Below are 20,683 nucleotides of genomic sequence, written 5' to 3' on the forward strand. Positions count from 1 at the left end.
TGGCTTAGCTCTTCAACAGAAAAGGTGTAACGAGCTAGCTTTTATTGTTCTCTGTAAAAGTGCTCTGGTTTAATTCATTGAAAAGCAGAAAACTGATGGTTTTAAGGATCTTTGATTTCCTGAGGAATTTATACAAACAGAGAAATGATCAGGTTTTCTAGCCATCTTGGTACACGCTGTGGAAATGCTGGAGAACAAACAGGCCTCACAAATGCACTTTTATGAGCTTTTATTGCCCTCCACGTCCTTACAGATACGGCAAGTGTAAATGCTGCAGGCATTTATCTCCAAACTTAAGGGAGTTTTTGCCCCAAACAGAGCAAATGCTTTACCCCGGTATGTTCACTTCTGATTTTCCCACAGAAATTTGAAAGGAACTGATTTGTGAAATTTGGAGATGAAGAGTTCAAAGTCCAACATCTGAGAATTTTTCCTCCATTGTGAAAACATTTTCTCTATCAAAGCTTCAGCTTTAAGGTTTTGCTAAACTTAAAAGGTATCTCTAAACAAGAAGATGTTCGTGATCGTTACAATTTTTTTCTTTCTTTAAAAATACACTGTGCAGGCTTTCAGTTTGTGTCATAGTGGTTTTATGCTCATCTAACTTCTTCATTCAAAAATATTATGTTCACTTTTTAAAATTGTGTTTAATTGACTGTTAAAGCACACATCACTTCAGAATATTTAAGTCCTGATTTGGTGGATACATGAGAGTTGCAATAAATCCTTGAACGTGAAAATGAACAAATACCTGTGAATTTACAGCACAGGAATACTCGTAATTAAGCCTTAAGCGCAATGACAAAACACATCTGTACTTTATATGTCAAAAGTCCTGTTACACCTCTGAACTTCTGCGTGCATAACTACTTTTAACATAAGTACCGTCCTCATTTCTCAATATGGACTTCAGATTAAAATCCAAGGTTTATAACCTTACTCCTATTGCCCACCTTAGTTCAATACTCAGAAAAATTAGCAAAAGCAGACTGATATAAAAACACTAGCAGTAAAGCAAAACAAGCCCTATGCACTAATGCCAGAAAATTATTTTGGGATTTTTTTTTTATTACATCTAACACTGAGAGCAGGGAGTCTATATGGATAAGTATATAGCAAAGCAAATTGAAGACAATTTTGTAAGCCTTTCCTAAACGAGCATTTATGCTTTCTTTCCTTGGTGCTTGATTGGAGCCCACGTTCTGTAGATGAAGAACAGTACGATGAGATAGTACATGGAGCTCTTCAGAAGAAGGACGATGTACACTAAGTATGCCGTCCTGTGCAGTAAGTGATCTGTAACAAACATAAGACAGAAAAGTCTTGTTTAATGTCGCTATTGTACAACCTCCTAAAAGACAGGTAGAACTGAGACTGTGTAGTCTGTTTACTGCTGCAATTACACTGATTCCAGCGGAGAGTGTATAACCATATACAATGTCTGACTGTCCTTTGAGTGGGTTTGCACTGCTAGTAAGTTCTAGACCAAGCGGGTTTCTAAACATTAGGCTGCCTCTCAATGCCGCTGGGTTATTATTCCCTGCAAAGGCAAGAACATAATTCTAGTGCTTCCAGCACTGATTACCAGTAGCACTGTGTTTGCTTGAATCCTTTTGTGTTGGATTTTTTTGAACATAAGTGCTCACGATTCTTCCTAAATCCTCATTCAAGCTAAAAGAATATTTCATTGTCCAGTAGCACCGTGTTTGCTTGAATCCTTTTGTGTTGGCTTTTTTGAACATAAGTGCTCACGATTCTTCCTAAATCCTCATTCAAGCTAAAAGAATATTTCATTGTCCAAAGTGCTGGGCAATTGCCAGGCTAAAGGAGCATCAGCTGAAGCGCTGAGCATTTAACTACTTCAGGTATTTTAAAAAAGTGACACTTAGCGTGGGCTAATAACCTAGTAGCCCGAAGAGCATCTATAGCACCCTAATAAAGGTAGGAGAACCCTTTCTTATAATCCACAACAGAAGTTAATTCAGAGTAGCACTAAAGCATTTTTAAGTTACAGAGCCCACACTTAAAAGATTTCCTGTACACTATTTAGAAAGATCATTTTCATGACATTCTGAGCATACATAGCAATGTCTAATTCTTACATGACATGCATCGCCTTCCCACATTTCAATACATTTTATTTACCTGTATTAAAAACAGTGCTGTTTCCAGGATAGGTGATGCAGTCCTCCCCCTGAGGAGCGGTAGTCTCTTTGGAATCTAACGGAAAGAGAATTTCAATGCCCCAGTTAGGCTTTTCTTTAATTTTAACAAACACAAAATGAGAGAGAGGGAACAAAAGAGGCAGTACAGCAAAGGTGAAATGGGAAGTTAATATTAAAGGCCAACAAAAAAAAAAAAAGGATGTGTAAGATCTGCCTGCAGAGCAGATGCTCACAAGTAGGATTCATTTGCAGAGAGAATTTGAGGGGGGGAAATGCTCATAGAGACGTGACGGGGTATTTGTTGCCGTAAGCAGAAGGTTTGCCTTTGCCCTTTCAGGAATGTGTCCATTAGGCTGTTCCTTGGTAGAGTCTTTTTTATTTGGAACTGGAGTCAATTTGACCCCTTCATCCTGTCACTGAAGTAGCTTGAGTCTGTTTGCCTTCACAACGTGCTGTTCTTAGAAATGCAGAATAATTTACATCGAAAGAGACCTCAGTTTGTCTGTTACTTAATGGTTGCTCAATACTAAAGGATAATCTTGAGGAGAGTATGATCTAAGGTTCCCTTATTGGGAAATTGCTAATTTGGTGGTGGTGATTCTCTAAAATAAACCCTTTTTGTGCTCGAAGCAGCAAATTTGTGCTTCTTTTTGGTTATGGTGTTTGCATGCATTGATATACGGGCTTAAAGAAATCCATATTACATCCATAAATACATCCCCCATCCAAATAAACTTAAAGTATATTTTTGTCAGAATATAGTTTGAAGGTTGAAATGTAATGGTTATTTATGGCCATGTTCCTACTCATTGGAGTTACATTAATTTATAGTAAGTTGAACAGAGGTAGGTATTGAGAAAATATTAATCTAATCCAATATAGGCATCTTTTCTTAAAGATATTAGCATGATGTAAGCAATTTGCGTTGATTATAGGTTACTTTTTTCTGTAAAATTGCATTATCTTTCAGATTTTGCTTTGTGTCTTTCCACAATTCCAAAATCTTTCCACAATTAAATGAGATATCTTCTTTTCATACATAATTATTACCTCACTATTGCTGGACTATGAGTGTAGACTGGGAATTAACCGCCACGGCTCAGTGCAGACCTTTTGGAGCTATGCTAGTGTACACCTGATGACGTTCAAGAACTGCTCTTTTCCTGTTACAAAGAGACATTCACTTGGGGAGCATAGCACAGGCTGGGTTGCTTTTCCTGGGAAAACTTTGGTGGTTTGTTTTAGTAGTTGTTGTGCCAAGGAGAACAGATGCTTTCAGGAACAGTGATAGAAAGCATTATTTCTATAATTTTACTGCCAAGAAAAAGTGATGTCTATAATAATAAGTAGAATGAAATTTTTAACATTTAGTATGTACCTTGTGTCTGCAGTGAACCTTCTTTGCTTTCATGCTCATATTTGCAGTAATAGTTCTTGTCTTTGTTCTGCGCTGGTACAGTTAACCAGCTGCCGATCGAGTATTCATCCCCTTCCGTGGACTTCCAGGGGTCTCCTTTTGCTACGTCGTTCGTTACCTCCTTATTTTCTCCATCGGTCCATGTCACCCGAATAACTTCTGGGTAGAATTTCTCAATAAGGCAAACGTACGTTATCTGATCTCCATGTTCCTTCTGCAGGATTTCAGAGTTTGCTGGTGGAGAATTTCCTTTGTCTGGATTAGTTATTGGAGGAAAAAAAATTAACAAAATAGAGAGTTGGAAGATCAGTAGTGTACAGCAAATAAATACAGAGCCACAAAATTCAAATTCTGAAGAGCAACAACCTATATGTCTTATTAACAACTGTTTTAGCTCTCTAATTTGTTATGAAAAACTTAGGATTGGAATAGAAACACCTCATGTATGAAAGGAATTTTAGATAATACGATGGAAACAGCTGTAATTCCTCCATCCTTGGAGTAAAAAGAAGTTTTTAGCAAGCTGGACAAACCTGGCATTCAGACACACTTTATATTAAATATTATTTCAATGGACTCAAACAGCAAGTTTTAATTTTCAGTCAAAAAACAGTTACAAGACTATTTAGAATAAATGGGAATAGAAAATATGGCTTTTAACCTTATTTTTAGATGTGTCATTTTATACAGAACTAAAATAAATAGAGGCTTTTATGAGTATGGACCAGAAAATCAAGCTCAAACTCAGAAGACAAGACTCAGTTCAAATATTCTAAACTCATTTTTGTTTAGACAATAGAGGGTCTTCTAGAGTCTGAGGACTGTTTGATCTAAGCTTTGATAGTGTGCCATATGCATGGAGAAACATTGTTTAAGTCCTAAATTGTTTAGTGAACACTAACATCTAGACTGCTTCGTTCATGCTTCTTGTCAAGCAGCGCATCAGACAGAGGAAGGCTCGAGCAGACTAGGTCTACCCTTTAATACTAGAGTAGATTAAAAAGTATCTCACCAAAGATTTCTTGTGTATTTTATTAGAAAAATAAATTTAAGTCTGGTTATTTAAAACCTTAGAAACCTACTCAATGTTTGAAAAAATATTTTTGAGAAACATTAAGAAACTGAAGTATTGTTGAAGATATTAATAATGTCCCTTGAAACTGAGTTAGAAAATTTCAGACGACTATGTGAGAGCCTATAGCCCACAGCCTTCCAAGCAGTGCTGCTGTCAGAAAGTGTATTTGTCTGCACAAGTCCTTGACAATTATTAAATAATAGTTCCTGAAAGAGCTTTGTTCATTTATTTGATGAGAGGTATTTAATATTGCTTTATAATGTTTATGCAAAAACTACTACATGAAAATTTTGTCTACAGAATGTTAGAGGTAGGCCACCTACCTTTCAAATCTTGCAGTTTTATGTCCCCAGTGTAAATCCCCGCTGCTAATTAATGAACATCTGCCATATCTAATTACTTTTGTGATTTTTTTTTTTGGCGGGGTGGGGGGGAGGAGGCAACAAAAATATATAGTTGCTATTTTTTTTAAGACATTCTATGTATTTACCAAGTGAAGTTCTTGATTAAGACAGGAAAATGGAATCACAAAATGCTTTGGACCCCAAAGGTTGGCAATGCTGTTCCTTTAATACTAGATTTGTTTAAATGTTTGAATTAACACACCTGAAAAAGGAAAACTGAAACTAAACTAAAGCAGAACAACATGCTATATCTAGATAACATTTCTATATCCAAATAGCATATCTATCCATACCAGGGTTGTCGTAGGTGATGTGCTTTGTGAAACATGCTCAATATGAACATACGTGACTATATTTTAAATGAGAAGTGAGCTGTTTCCACAAGCTAACTGTAGGTAATCTCCATTTCATTTGCCTCTCTGGATTGAACTTTATGTTATTAGGAGAAGTCCAAATCATCCAGATTTTGTCCACACAGAGAAGGCATTTTGATATTTAAGAGTCTGGTTAAATGTGAAATTCTGCAGTGTGTGCATAGGCAGTGCTCATGGGTAATAATTTTTGTCTATGCTTAACTGCAAGTGAAGACTAGATACAGTTTTCAAAATTTACTTTTGTTACATAGAAGGTTTGTTTAAGACTATTTTTTTTTTTAAGGCAGCAGAGACATTTTAGGTGTCCATCTTCTTACATTACTCTTTGTCTTTAGATTCCTGTGTAAATCTCTGCCACTGAATTTGAGCAGCTAGATACACTGGGTTTAAAGTGTGGTCTGGCTGGGTGGGGCAGTTTTCGTGCGTTCTGAGAAAACACATTAATATAACCATGTATTTTTGTCAAAAAGCTTCGACCTTTCTTTAAATGATCTGGCTATTCTAGAGCAATCTTCTACATTGCATCCCCCTTAAAACAACCTCACTGGACTATTCCATTCTCGGTGTTTAATAACAAAGATGTCCAAAGCGTAAGGGTGGCTGCTTTCAAAAAGATAACCCTTATATTATGAATTTCATTCATTTCAGAGATTTATCATTGAAACGTGAACTGAGTTCTATTGTACCAGAAAAAAAATTGCTAACAATTTTATGGTTCTCTAACATTAATTCAGGGGTTAATTTTATCTTCTTTACGCATCAGTCCTCCCAGGGATGCAAGATTAAACTAATTTCTAAAATAATTAATTTGTTCGAGAGTTGTATATGTTCAGAAGACCACGATACAGCTCCTGTCCCAGTGACAATGCACTCTGCAAAGCCTCATGACTATTTTAGATGTTTCTTTTAGATTTACAAAGCTTATTAAGTTACCCTGACTAATTACAGTAGCCTAAAATTTAACTGTCTGGTTTGATGTTATTCTCTGGGATTATCAAATCTAAATAGAGAGACAGAGAGATATGCTTCCAGCTGCTAGTTCGTCCTGCCCATTTTAGAGACTTCTATAAAGATGGCATAATTTTCATCTCTGGAATTGCCAGTGTCTTTCCATCTACCGTAAAAAGACCGTAGGTGCTTAGCTTAAATGAAATACCAAAATCATATCACAGTACTGAGGAAACTTAAATAAGTACTTAAATAACTGCAACTGTGTGTATGCATGGGAGAGTCTCATGTACACACAGAGGTGAATGGATGACAGTGGAGAACTGAACAAATTCAGTTTTGCATATATACACACATATATATAAGTAAGTTCGCTTGTGGGGAAAAAAGAAACAAAAAATCTCCATAAACTGTAGGTGTGTTTATGGAAAAAAAGGATGAAAACTGGTAGAATTGGCTGTAGATTTTGATGTATTTTCAGGCTGTTCTGTAAAGTCGTTAGAGTCAACAAGACAGTTTACACTGTTTTTTCTGGGCAAATGATGTGATCCTTTCTGAAGAATTTTAAAGTCATGAACTTCCACTCCACTGTCTTTTTCGATTTAGTTAAACTTTCAAAATTTTTGCTGTTTATTTTGTTAAACAATATTCTAAGTCAGGTTTGAAGAGGTACGTAGGTCTTAGTTTTTGAAATAGTATATAAGCATGTGCAGATATTTCTGAAGCTAAAACGTGAAACTCCTCTACAGTTTCTTTACAAGCGCCTATAAGTAAGATCGATAAATGAGATCAAGGTGTTCTTAAGCTGAAATTTTAATTCTCATTACTTGGATGATCCCACAAAATAGAGTAATTTTGTCTGATACTGAAAGTTCCTCATTTCCCCTTCAAACCAGTGGGAGATGCGAGCACTCAGCTTACTCAGCTCATCAACAGCATTCTTGTCCTGCTTGCCAGCCACTTCAGGTATTTTCAGTGATAATCACGTAGTACAGTCCTGACCTACTGTGAGCCTCCCCAGATACCTTAAAGAGCTGTCAGCCTTCACTCCAAAGCTTTCCCATTACAAAACTTAAAAAAATAAGTCTTTGAAAACACTTACTGGAGATGATGAGTTTTGTGCCAGAACCAAATACCTTTTCGAACACCCACTGGTACATTCCCTTACAGAAACTGCTTGGAAAATTTTGGCCTGACAAGGACCAGATTTACCAACCATCATATGAACAGTAAGGGTCTATTCATTTGGCTACATGAATGTAGAAAATGGGAATTCAATCTCAGCTAATGCTGCTATTCCCAAAGAGCCTGTAGTGATACATACTTTAAATTCAGTTTCAAGTTAATCTTCACCATCGCTTGTTTAAAAAAAAAGATCAAAACAAACGCTATTGCTGTCTGAAGCAGTGACTGAGCTACCGTATTTCCTCTAGATTTTTTTTTTTTCTGGGATAGTGAGTGTTTTTGACCACACAATTTAAAAATATATGCATGCTGGACCACCATTTCACTGAATTAATGAAAGACGGTCCTGAACAGCCACAACTCCTCTCAAGCCTGGTGGAGAGGCTTTTACTCATTTTGGGCTTAATCTCCTTCATGTTGAAGTTACTGTAATCTGCCTAAATGGATGTGGGATTAGGACTGTTCACCCTCAAATCCTGCCCTACTTGCCTACACGGTACTATTGCAGGCAGGCAGTACCAAAAGGAAACATCAGACGTGCATCTATGTATGCTGTAGAGAAGCATCAACTTCCATCATTCCCATGCATGTCCTTCCCCAGGGCCTTGTGGCTTCTCCCCAGGGAAAACCATGGGCATCTCACATGAAATCCTCCTGACACTGAAACCAATGGCAATATTTCGAAAGGTCCAGGATTTCCCCCCACATTTTAATCTTCTGATTATTTATTGTCTGCCTGCAGCTAACCAATGCTACGGCGCATCCAGGAGAGCTCAGTTCCTCTTGGCTGGAAGAAATCATAGAATCATTATAGTTGGAAGAGACCTCAAAGATCATCAAGTCCAACCTTCTACCCAACGCCACCATGGCCACTAAACCATGTCTCGGAGCGCCACTTCTAAATGTTTTTTGAACACCTCCAGGGATGGTGAGTCCACCAGCTCCCCAGGGAGCCTGTTCCAATGGTTAACGACTCTTACAGTGAAGAAGTTCTTCCTGATATCCAACCTGAACCTCCCCTGGCGCAACTTGAGACCGTTTCCTCTTGTCCCGTTGCCAGTTACCGGGGAGAAGGGACCGACGCCCACCTCGCTACAACCTCCTTTCAGGTCATTGTAGAGGGCAATGAGGTCTCCCCTCAGCCTCCTCTTCTCCAGACCAAACCCCCCCAGCTCCCTCAGCCGCTCCCCATCAGACTTGTGCTCCAGACCCTTCACCACCTTCGTTGCCCTTCTCTGGACTCTCTCCAGCCCCTCAATGTCCTTCTTGTAGTGAGGGGCACAGAACTGGACACTGTATTTGAGGTGCGGCCTCACTAGTGCGGAGTACAAAGGGATGATCACTTCTCTAATCAACTTTGTTAGGACAAATCCACGGGAAAGACCTTCCCCTTGACCAAACAGAGAGATGCCGAGCTTCAGCCGTGGTTTAGGGGATCCGCTGGCACTCACAGTGTTTTCCTGTATAGCACCTCTATTACCCCTGCTCTGAGGCCAAGGGGCGATCGACAGCCGCGCTTCTGAGTCACCCTGACCCCGCTGCTCTGAGCAGTAAGCTTTGAACAAGGGAAATAGCTCATGCAGCCCGAAGTATGCAAAAGAAGTTCTATTTCAGCAATTTATGGTTTATATGAAGTCCTATAGTTTACCCCGACCTCTCTTACACAAGCATTTGGGTGCTAAAGAAATGAATTAGACTGCTGTGAAGTCCACATCACTTTTCTCTATTATACTTTTAAATCTGTACTTTAATTTGTATTATAAGATAGCATATCACATTCCCTCTCCTCTAGATTTTGGATTATCAGAATAAGGCATATTTTCTCTAGATACTAAAAAAACTTACCAGAAACAATAAGCTTTGTGCCAGTTCCGAAGACTTTGTAATAGCCACTGTATACAAGTGCTTTGCAAAAACCCACCTAGTCTCAATGTTTCTAAAACCTCATTTTGTGTCCCAGCTTAGCCTCATTTTCTTGTTAGAAATGCACTTGTTTCTTTTGACACTGATTTCCATAATTAAAACTTTCCTTACAAAATGCTGTATGGATGAGCGTGTGTTTGCTCACACAACAGATTTCACTTATGTTAGTCTTTCAGGTTTAAATAGATAAGCTTGCATGTACATAAAAACTAAGGATTCAGCATACTGACAAAATGGAGGATGGAGCCCTAATTTAACAGTGCACATTCAAAAGCACGGAAATATTTAAGCAGATCCTGCGCACCTGAGATTTGTTATTTTCTGGGACTCCTTCAGCATCCCCTGAGGTTTCCATGGAAAACGTGAGGAACAGTAAAGGTTATCACCTTGACAACATGGGAAATAATACATTCATATATATATATATATATATGCATTTACATCTGTGTACAACAAGACCCTAGCGCTGCATGCTGTCACCAATTCAAGCTGATCTTTTTGGGCCACGGCTTTAGGATAACAGAGACTATTATGAACAGGGGAATGTTCACACGGAAACCTGTTTGTGAACGTTGCCTTAAAAGAATCAGATGCTGAATTCATCTTCATGCCCATGAAATCCTTAATATTTTAAAGCTGTTAGCAAATGTTCCTATTAATATTAATCATAGTAAGAGGCTTTCACTCTGCAGATTTCTTTTCAGTGACTACATTTTCCCTTATTTATGTCTTACAGCTGCATCCTTCTGCCCTAACACTTGTTTTGACTTTCAAGTCTGCAGGGTTTTGATTCAGGGCTTCATGTTTTTCCCCCGTTAAAAAAAAAGTACTAATGCAAACTAATGCATACATTAATCTTCACCATTTTGATTTAAAATGGCAGAAAGTCAGTTTAATCCAACTTCAGGTAATGTTTAAATAGATTTAAGTATAATCTATCTTTAGGCAATGTATATTTTATAATACATAATTACAAAAAATAATTCTAGCTTTTTGAACTCTGAACTTCAGTGCATTTGATGAAAACAAGGTAGATACTTCAGTAATATTTAGGAGATGGCTTTTAAAAAAATGAAATATTTCTGCCATAATTTCTGCTATGAAATTATTTCCTAGAAATGTTAGTAGATTGTTCTTTTTATTGCTTCAAAATAAGTTAGCAGTACTCTTGTGAGTTGCCAGGGACACCCAGCTGCAGCTGTAGCAGAAGAGATGGCAGAGGGAAACCATCCCCACGCTGGCTGAGCAAGCCGCTCGGCTGCCGTGCGGAAGGAAAAAATTGGAGAGGCTGGTTCAGTCTTCAGTTCAGTCTCAGCTTCCCTGTTGCAACCTTTTGAATTCCTAAATTCCCTGGAAAGTTACTTGGAGAAGAATCTTGTATTGCCAGTTTATGTTGGATTAATATTCCCGTTCTGCTGTAAACTTCTAAAACCTCATCTGTTGACCAAATGCAAATGCCAAACCAGCCCTTCTGTTACCTGCATTATTGTCAGTCTCAAGCAACTTTCTTTTGATCAGGACTAATTAAAAGAGACCAAAAAGAACAAAATCAAGTTCATTACAAGTTTTTATATATTTGACTCTATATATTTGATTCTTTTAGTATAGATTTGGGAAAAGATTCTACTCAAGCTCAAACCCTGATGATTCAGTTGAATTAAGGTCACTATTCTAAGTCCTGCTTTTCTCCATTCCTTTCCATTAGGAATACCTTACTGAGCTAATGCTGAATGGTCACCTCTGAAAAGACAAGCTGTGATGAAGTACCTGATCTTAAGTGTGAGGTAACTACAGCCCTTTTACTCTGTTAATTGGTCAGAAGCCTTGGCTGCATAAAGACAAAATCCTACAGACTTAGAGTGATACTTGAAAATAATTTATTTTAAACTGTAGATACTAAAAGCATGGCAGCTACCTGATTAACAAGGTAAGGATTTTCACTAAAAACAACACGCTTATCCTGACATACATATTTCTGTTGAATTATAGTTATGATGTACTTAGTCTTTCTGACATAAATCATTAAAAACAATCTTTACCTGATATGCTAATACACATTTATCTATTTAACCAGGCTTAAAACATTTGGTAACAATAGTTCCTCTGCCTTGTGTTTGTGTAGTTGTTTACTCTAGGATTATGGCATTTAAAGCACATTTAATGGGAAAAAGAAGATTTTTGTCCTCCACTTTCCATTAAAATAAATGTCTCTGCAGGAAAGGCAAAAAAAACGGATCACTTCATATGCATGTTATTAAGCAATAAGAAGAGCATTTGGAGGTACTAATTTATTTCTACTGCCCAAGTGCTGTGTACGTGACAAAAATAGTTACGGACAAGTTATTTCACTTCCGGTAGCCTGATTAAAAAAGGATTTTGGCAATGGCCATCGCATATTGCTCCTTGTATCTGTGTTGGGAAGAGATTTTCCTTTTTTTATGCTTAATTCACAGTCACAGCTGCTTGATTCCCTGCTTATTCCTTCAGTACAGCTGGAGGAAAGAACGAGGGCTCTGGAAACTACTACAGGCCATTTTCCACCACACTTCCAAGGAGGAGTATGATCAAAAGTAGCTCAAAATAGCTCCTTTTCAGCAATGTTTGTGATCCTAAACCACTACATTACAAATACAACGAGGCTTACTGTAGGAATGACAAGCTGGGGAGGGGAATCCCGTGCAAGGATGTTGCCAACTAAGGCTTGAAGTGGGCTGAGTGCCCTCTGGGACACTGTAACACTCATCTATATGACCAGCCCAAGCTCCTATAGCTTATTGTATGGAAAATAGCATGCCACTTACCTGACACAATGAGTTTTGTACCGGAGCCAAACATCTTGTTGTAATAACCAATCACAGTGAATAACGTCTTTGCAATAACAGTACAGCTTGGTTATCTTTATATGGGTAAATAGTATTCTTTAAAAAAAATCAGATTTGCTGTATAATCAATTTTTGGACCCTAGAAAAGTAAAAAAGGAGCAGTTGCCTAAACTAAACTGGAAAAAAAAAAAGTGTGGAGGTTTTTGAGGGCATGTATGTTGTTAAATGGACAGGATTCATCTCAACTAATTTTAGTCTTCTGAAAATTTAGATGGATGGTGCAGATTGAGCACCTTGGGTCCATCTCTGCTTTCTGGAGAGAGGCAGCACCAGTAGAGGATCTATTTGATCAGATATTGGCCAAGTAATTTACTCTTTATACACCCCTGTAAAATCAGACCTAGAACTGATGAACATTATGCTGAGATCTGAGCAGCACAAGACCCCCAACCAATATTTTTGCTGTCAGTAACATGAAGCAAAACCCTGCTTGGGTTGGAATCAAACCTCCCACTAACAGATACACTGATTTCAGGTGGTCAACATTACACAGACTGTTTTCATCTCAGGCACTTAGCTGAGCTGAATTACAGGCAAGTATCAAAGCACCTGAAGTTTACTTGAAACAAAATAATTTTGATAAGTATGACAAAACATTTTGAGTTTGACATTCTTCCTTAATAACGCTAATAACTGATAAATTGTTTCTGCAAAAACTAGGAAGGGAGCAGCTTTTCAACTATGCGTATCTTCAGATAGTTCTGGATACATCTCAGATAACGCCTTTCATTTGGTATAGTCAGCCATATTGCTAAAGGAAAACGTTTTGCTTTTCAAAGTAACCCAAAGGTTTAACACTTTTCTTTCAGAATTAATTAGAAATATGACAAAGGTTGAATATCTGTATTTAAAGAGAAAAAACATCTTTCAGTTCTCCAAATGCTATCTTTGCCATATTTAAAGTAATGTTTCAAAAGAAAATAACAATGTGGTTAGTCATACATCTGTGCTGTAACAGTTGTTGTGTTTCCCCCATTTCATACATAAATACAAAACAATTGTGTTGTGTTCTGCATATGGAAATGCTGTTCAAAAGGAAAATCCTGCAAAGCATTCAGTAGGGTTAAAACTAGCAGGAGCTAAAATAGCAGAGCACTTCACGCAGCCAGTGTCTAACTGTATTGAAAAGCATTTCAGAAGTAGTTAAGCTTTACATTTTGCACTTACTTGAAACAATAAGCTTAGTTCCACTTCCAAATATTTTGACATCAGCATCCCACAGTCTGATAATGCTTAACAATATCTCCCGCACTGCACTTTTCTTGCATAGGCTACAGAAAAGTCTCTCTGATTTAGAGGTTGGTGATAAATCTGGCTCAGTGCAATAGCTGAATTTTCAACATTGAAGTGAGTAAAAAGTTCAGCTTTTTAACACCAGCATCTTCTGAGAAGAAGGCAGTGCTGTGCTTATTTTATAACTATGTGCTAATCTTTTTAGCCCTGGGATTTTTCTAACAAAGATCTGTCGCATCTGATCTGCTAGGTTTTCTCTGAAGGAATCTCTTTTTGCTGTTCTAAGAAGAAATGCAGTTACATTATGATTCCCAAAGGAAATTAAGAAAGTTTACTCGTTATTTGTTGATTTAAATATACAGGTAAACAATTTTTTTTCCTAAGTGTCCTATCTTGCAAATTACTTGTTATGTGAAAGTACCTTAACTAAAGTTTCATCGAACTCTTATTTTGAAGCCCATACTTTAAATGCAAAGTCTGTATTCTAAACAAAACTTACTGACACCTGTAACTAAGTTCATGCCTTTGGTAAGTGGTTACGCTGTCGTCTTTTCGGCAAAAGCAGCTTCCTCTGCATGAGCAAAGTTTAATTGCAAATTGCAGCAGAGAACATTTGTGGTCAGAGGCATGGATAACATTTTAAATTTCTCTGTAACTCTCCTCTGCTTTTTACAGTTTGACTTAATTATAGTTACCTTGACAATAAATATCATGGATTTTCTGAGCAACATACTGTAGGCATTGCTAGATGCTTTATGCTGAAAACAACATTCATCCTATTGATCGCATAGCTTCACCGCAATTAATAATACAAATGCAAAAGTAAACCAGTTACTTTCAGTAGGGCCAGGAACTAGAAATTTGTTACAGTCCAGGCAATTTTCCTTCCCAATCAACTTAGGCTGAACCACCTCTATCAATAAGAAACTTTTTGCATTTCTCACTTGCTGTTCTGAGAGTAAACTTTCAAGCAGTTCACTTTTCTTTCCCAGAACAGCAATGAATCCATTCTAATGTTTAAATTTTTACCTCTCCTCATTTTTCCATTCCCCCGTCCTTAATAAGTATTCAGTAATTGTTCTAGAGGTGATCTCTCTATTCACGAGGTCAATATATTTATTGTCCATCAGCCCACCCAGCTGGGGCACCACACACAGTTCACAGGCAAAACATGATTTATCAGGCAGAAATTAATTTTCCTACAGTCTTTCATTCTTAATTATCTGAGAACCTGAATGACTCTGCAAAAATCAGATCAGTAATAATGGCACTTACTAGAAACAATTAGCTTGGTTCCCCTGCCGAAGTATTTGATCCAGGTGCTCCACACTATGTTTTGACTTTACAATAATCTAACATGCTCTCTTGCTATGCCATTGCTGAAGAAAGTCCCATTTTTTTTCCCAGTCGTCAGCCCTGGGAGACTGTGTGAAGCCTGGCCCTTGGCTGCTGGGAGGATGTCAGGAATTTCAGACTTGCACCTGCTTGTTCAGCTGATATCTAAAGCCCTTCGGAGCAAAACTCTTTCCTAAAGTGTGACAGTTTTGTTAGATAATGTCTTCGCTTAACACCTAAGAGGTAGGTGAAGTTTTCTCTTCAGTTTTAGATACACAAATAGGTGCACAGGGTTGTGCATGTAAAAAAACCACATACCTTCAGGTGACGATCTTGCTCTTTCCCAAAGGGTTACACCCCATCTCACCTGCAATTAAGTGACATCAAGTAGTATTAGTGTGGAATTCACGTTTAGTTGGTTTTTTACAACTCAGTGGAGGGAAAGCCAGCACGATAAACATCGCGAAGATATCTGTGTGCTGCAGGTTGTGTTTTCTGCCTCTGGTACGTTGTTACTGTCTGCTCATCTCCTGGAATCACTCCAGGCTCTGCAACAGCAGCTCACCGGCAGCTTTTCACATGCTGGCTGGTGGGAGATGGAGGCTTTTCCTTTGCGCAGGAGTTTCCTGTAAAACAGCCCAAGATAACATCAGAGGAGTCACCGCTACTGTCAATCAAACAGCCTGCATGCTTAGTTTGCCATTTAAAAGACGCTGAGTTTGAGTACTTCTGGGATCTCATGTGGCATACTGACTGCAAAACAACATTAAGAAAGTACAATTTGTGGTTAGAGGGAGGAACTAGGCTGGGGGTGAAGGTCTTTCAGTTGAAGTAGGTGTAACAAAAGCAATCGTCTACTCTGAAGGCTCCTGGGCAGGAACATTGTAATCACAACCACAAAGCAATGGCAGGAGCGATGTGGACAGAGACCGGTGCCCACCGGTGGTTTTCCTGCTGTGTCCTTAGACACATAGCAGAGGAGGCCACCACCACCTCACCGACAGTTCCTGGGACTCCTGGGTTATGGTCACGGCAGTGTATAGCTGGGATGTCTCATTAGAAGGGACAACGTGAAACAGTGCACGTTGCAGACAGCTTGTCTAACTCCCCTGTATGATCTGGGCTTGGATGAGGAGGACAAAACAGACCTATAACCATTTGGAGACCTAATACATATTTGAAATTGTTGTGTCACTTTTTCGTCCCGTCAAACTAGTATTCTTTAATGAGTTACACTTTGGTGAACCAAGTGAGGAGAGTATCGGGGTACCACAGCGAAGGAAAGTATTAAGGAGAGGCTTGATGGTAGAAAAAACCTCTGTGGATGAATTTCTCAGGCATGCACCTTGAAGCAGTAGCTAGGAGGGATGCACTGCCTATGAATAAGTGTGAAAAGTTGTTCTTAACTATGCAAAGCTCTTTTCTTTGGTACTCACTTTGGTAACTCCGTCTCCACCTTTTTTGGTGATTCAGATGCAACACCAGTGAAACGCAGACAGTGATAAGCAAGAAGATGGGGAAAGGGAATGATACAGCTCAAAAAATGAACAAAAAAGCGCATCTCCAGATTTCAGGAGGAAAATCTTCCTCCTCCAACAGCTACTAACTTTTCAGTGAAACTAATACTCCTTTGCCTTGCCTCAAATTTTTGCAAACCATCAGGCTAAAGCTCTCTACTTCAGTTTTCTTTGTCAGGCCAAAGGCTTTGAAGCATTATAGTACCATGTGCTAACCTATTTCCAGGAACAACATTATGGAAAAAATAAATAAATAAAAATGCCCCTGTCCATTAAATAAATCATTACAACCAGACCACTGACATGCTTGACCGAAAAGGAGGAGCAGGTGGAAAGGAGAGGATGGGTTAGATGTTGGACAGATACTGGACCATCACCGTTCCTTTTGCACTGTGCACTTGCTCCGTCGCAATCTCTGGCTTTTGGCAGCTGATGCTTCCAAGGCATCAGTCAGCACTGAGAACGTCCTGCGTCTCCAGAGCTTGCGCCTGAGGCCAGGCGGTTCATCCACACTGGGGATGTGAGCTGGGATCTTTGAAGTTGTCTGTGGTTGAGACACTGAGGGAGTATTTGTCTCGGTGATCTCGGAGTTTCTGCCAAGGTGACTCTGCCAGTACGCGCAGTAGTAGGTCGCAGCGTCGTCTGGAATGACATTGTTTATTGCAAGAATACACACTTTCTGGCTAGAAAGTCTTTCAACTATGTACCGGTGTGCTTGGAAGCCCTCGTCTACTGTTTTTGACTGTGAAAAGTAGAGAATCCTCTCTGGAGCTTTATTCGCCTTCTGCTGATACCAGTGTATGACGGTGTTATCAAAATCTTGGGAGACACCTTTAAAGTGACATTCCAGGCGCACAGTTCCTTTAGCCTTGGTGATGGAGAGAGGGGTCTGCACGGGAATTTCTTGTGCAAATCCATCTAGGAAAGAAAAGAGGAGAAAGGATGTCACCAGCTGAATTCAGGGATTTGGGAAGAGGCCTGTTAGCACAGCCAGGGGTGCCTGTGAGGAAAGATCTGGAACTACGGAAGGACTTACAAGACCAAGCGGTTGTGGCCACAAGCGCTGCCAGCAGCAGCATGTTTGCTTGTCACGCTCTGCTGTCGCGGGGAGTCAGAGGAGAAGGAAATCGGCTGTGGTGCAGTGTGAGCAATGCTATGTGGGAGGAGGAGGGGACTCCCTTGGGTGGCAGCTGGTGACGGTGTGCGTCAAGGCAGAGGAACCTGTCCCTGAACTCCTGCTGGGAGCTGTGGGGATGGGGGAGCAAGTGAGACGGGACGGGACGGGACAGGACAGGACAGGAAGGGAAGAAGGAGACTCCTCCCTGCATGAGGCTTTGCTCTGTGGACAGCCCATGGACGGCCACTGTGAAGCTCGGGAAGTGCTGGTCCCCTTTGAGACATCTGGAGTGAGCTAGAGGTGGTGAAACCACTGGAGATGGGTCCCTTAACGGTCCACATCGATTTTGCTACCACCAAGCAGGCATAGTGATGCCACCTGCTCCGAGGACGATGCGGTCTGCTTCAGGAAGCTTTCTGACACCATAACAGGACCACAAGGGAAGGTTTCTTGAGACAAACAGCAACGTTGCCTGCAGCACTGTAAGTGCAGTAGCGATGGAGGGTGCAAGCCACTGCACGTGGAAGGCAGAAAACAACAAAAAATAAGGATGATCCACTGAACTAAGCGGAAACTCTTTGGAAAACTGCCATGAGCTCCTATGACTAAAGACAGCATGTCAGAGTCCCAGTTTCTGGCTGAGAGCTGTGCGTCACACCCTTGACCAGTCCTGAAGATACCAACAGGATCCAGTGAAATCAGTGAGCACTTCCCTCCTTTAAACTTCACTTTGTCTTTAAGGCGTTTAGGACCTGAGGTTACTGGTGTTTAGTGTTTATTTGCAGCTAGCCTGACCTTCTTTCTGAAGTCCCATAGCTCATTCCGTGTGATGGCCCAGCATTTCAGGCATCCAGTTACACCCCTCATCAGACAAAGAAAAGCTGATGAGTAGGCACAGACAGGGCTAAAAGCACAAGCAAAAATTATTCCTTGTGTGAAATGCTTGCTGTGCTCAGGGCCACGTACTAACTCACTGCAAATTTGAAATGAGTCCCTCAAACTTGATAGTTTTAGCAAATCTCCCACCTTCCCCAAAACCCCTGTTCATCCTATTTGCCTTAACATGAAATGAAAGAAGAGGATGGATAGAAGCAGCACATCATCAGCTATGGTAGAAAAGAGACTGTAAACCTCTGATTTAAATTGCTCTATATGAGATTTTGTGGTATCCGAGTTAGGTAAACGATACTTGCAGAGACCCACAGTTGCTTACATGTACAGCAGGGAAGACCATAGAGGGGACCTTTTTCCTAGAAGCGCTAGGCTGTGGCAAGCATGTTGTTCCTACCACCAAGGTGCTTTCTTCAGCATGTTGACTTTCTTTTGCAGCCCTCTTTCCTGGGGACAGCAGTCGCTGGACTAGAAAATCAATGCAATGATTTTCAGACTTCTGCCACGGTTGGGCAAGAAGCACGAAAGGAGCAGGTGAGTTTCAAGAATTTATGTGCTAAGTCTTCAGGCAGTGCGGATTTCCTTTGTCCTTAAAATAGTAGATGTGCGTTTGGAGTTGAGAGTGCTAATGGCAACCCAGACTTTGAAAAGGAGAGTTGTGTGGGTTAGCTCCTCTTTTGGGGTAACAGAACAAGGTTTGGCCTTTCTGCAGCTGATGGAGTGAGAAGACTGGGGAAGTGGCACAGTTACAACTCTGTGGTTCAGACGTTGACGGAGGTTTTCTTTTTGCCTTGGTGACCTTCGAATTCCTATCACAGTGAGGGTCCCAGTAGGCGCAGTAGTAAGTAGCAGCATCGTCTGGCATTACATCTTTTATTGTAAGAACACAGCGGTTCTGGCCAGAAACTGTTTCAACAATGTACCTGTTCACTTCAAAGCCACTTTCAACCGAAGCTTTCCCTTCTGAAAAATACAGTAGCCTCTCTGGAGCTTTACCCTCCTTCTGCTGATACCAGTGTATGACGGTGCCACCGAAGCTTGCCCCCAGTGATTTAATTTCACAGGTCATCCGTGCACTTTTTCGGAACTTGGTGATGGATATAGGGCTTTGCACGGGAATTTCTTGTGCAAATCCATCTAGGAAAGAAAAGAGGAGAAAGTATGTCACCAGCTGAATTCAGGGATTTGGGAAGAGGCCTGTTAGCACAGCCAGGGGTGCCTGTGAGGAAAGATCTGGAACTATAGAATGACTTACAAGACCAAGCGGCTGTGGCCACAAGCGCTGCCAGCAGCAGCATGTTTGCTTGTCACGCTCTGCTGTCGTGGGGAGTCAGAGGAGGGCGAAAGGGACCCCGGACGGGGACAGCGTTGTGTGCGAGGAGGAGGGGACTCTCCTGAGCGGTCTTCAGCGATGGGTCTGCTGTGTGCAAGCAGCTGGAGCACACTTGCCGAAAACTCTTTGAAGGCTGCAAATGCTAACCCTGGTTAGGAGGCCGTAGTCCTGTCTGCTTGTCAGGTCAATCCGGGGAACATTGGGAAATCCAAGGCTCGTGGATCCCTCTCAAACTCGAGCCAGAGGCACTGAGAAAGGACTGCAAGCGAGAGCAGCTCCAGCCGTGTATCGGGGCGTGAAGGTTCCAGCCCCAAGGACACCGCGGTGGGCGGTGAGTGCGTGCCGTCACCCAGAGGGGCGAAGAGAGGCGTCGAGTGCGCGAGCAGGCGGGAGGCATTCCCCCATCCCGTTAGGGACCTCCTTTTGCTGCCTCAGCTTAATCAGCCAGCTGCGGCATGACGAAGTGCCCGGGGTGGCCCCGTGCCGGTGCTGTCCTCCACTGAGAGAGACCATCAACCTGGAGCAGCCAGGGCAGCTGCACTGCGGGGACGTGCCTCCGCTTTGGTTTTGGGGGCTGGAGGAAATGCACGGCCGCAGGACTGGGGTTTCAAAGCTCGCTGAGATGCAAACACTTCTTGGAAAGGCAGACTGGAAAAGCAAAGCGAGCCCGTTGAGTGTCAAGAGCCGTGGCAGAGGGGCATCTCGATGAGCGGGGCTGGTGCTGCGGGGCACTCACCAGTGACCCAGGAGCCCGGGCTGCAGCTCACCGGGTGCGAGGGAGAGGAGCTGCTTCGGCCTCCCTCCTGCTGGCAGTTGGCCACGTGCAGCAAGGCGGTGGTGAGCCCGTGCTGGCTTGGAAAGGTGCTGTGAGTGCAGGGAGAGGC

General features: G+C 41.0%; 1 protein-coding gene across 1 annotated transcript; it reads right to left on the reverse strand.

The window, feature by feature from the left end:
- Window positions 1–1,162: 1,162 nt before the first annotated feature.
- LOC104156850 lies at window positions 1,163–19,764 on the reverse strand. Its single transcript, XM_009703168.1, has 8 exons — window positions 19,722–19,764; window positions 19,217–19,603; window positions 17,495–17,542; window positions 17,065–17,376; window positions 9,414–9,473; window positions 3,544–3,837; window positions 2,146–2,220; window positions 1,163–1,296 (listed from the first exon to the last, which is right to left on the reverse strand). The coding sequence occupies exons 1-8, from the start codon at window positions 19,762–19,764 to the stop codon at window positions 1,163–1,165; spliced, it is 1,353 nt and encodes a 450-aa protein (XP_009701470.1).
- Between the last annotated feature and the right edge of the window lie 919 nt (window positions 19,765–20,683).

This window comes from Cariama cristata, unplaced genomic scaffold (assembly GCF_000690535.1).
Source record: "Cariama cristata isolate BGI_N322 unplaced genomic scaffold, ASM69053v1 scaffold27140, whole genome shotgun sequence".
Taxonomy (NCBI): Eukaryota; Metazoa; Chordata; class Aves; order Cariamiformes; family Cariamidae; genus Cariama; species Cariama cristata.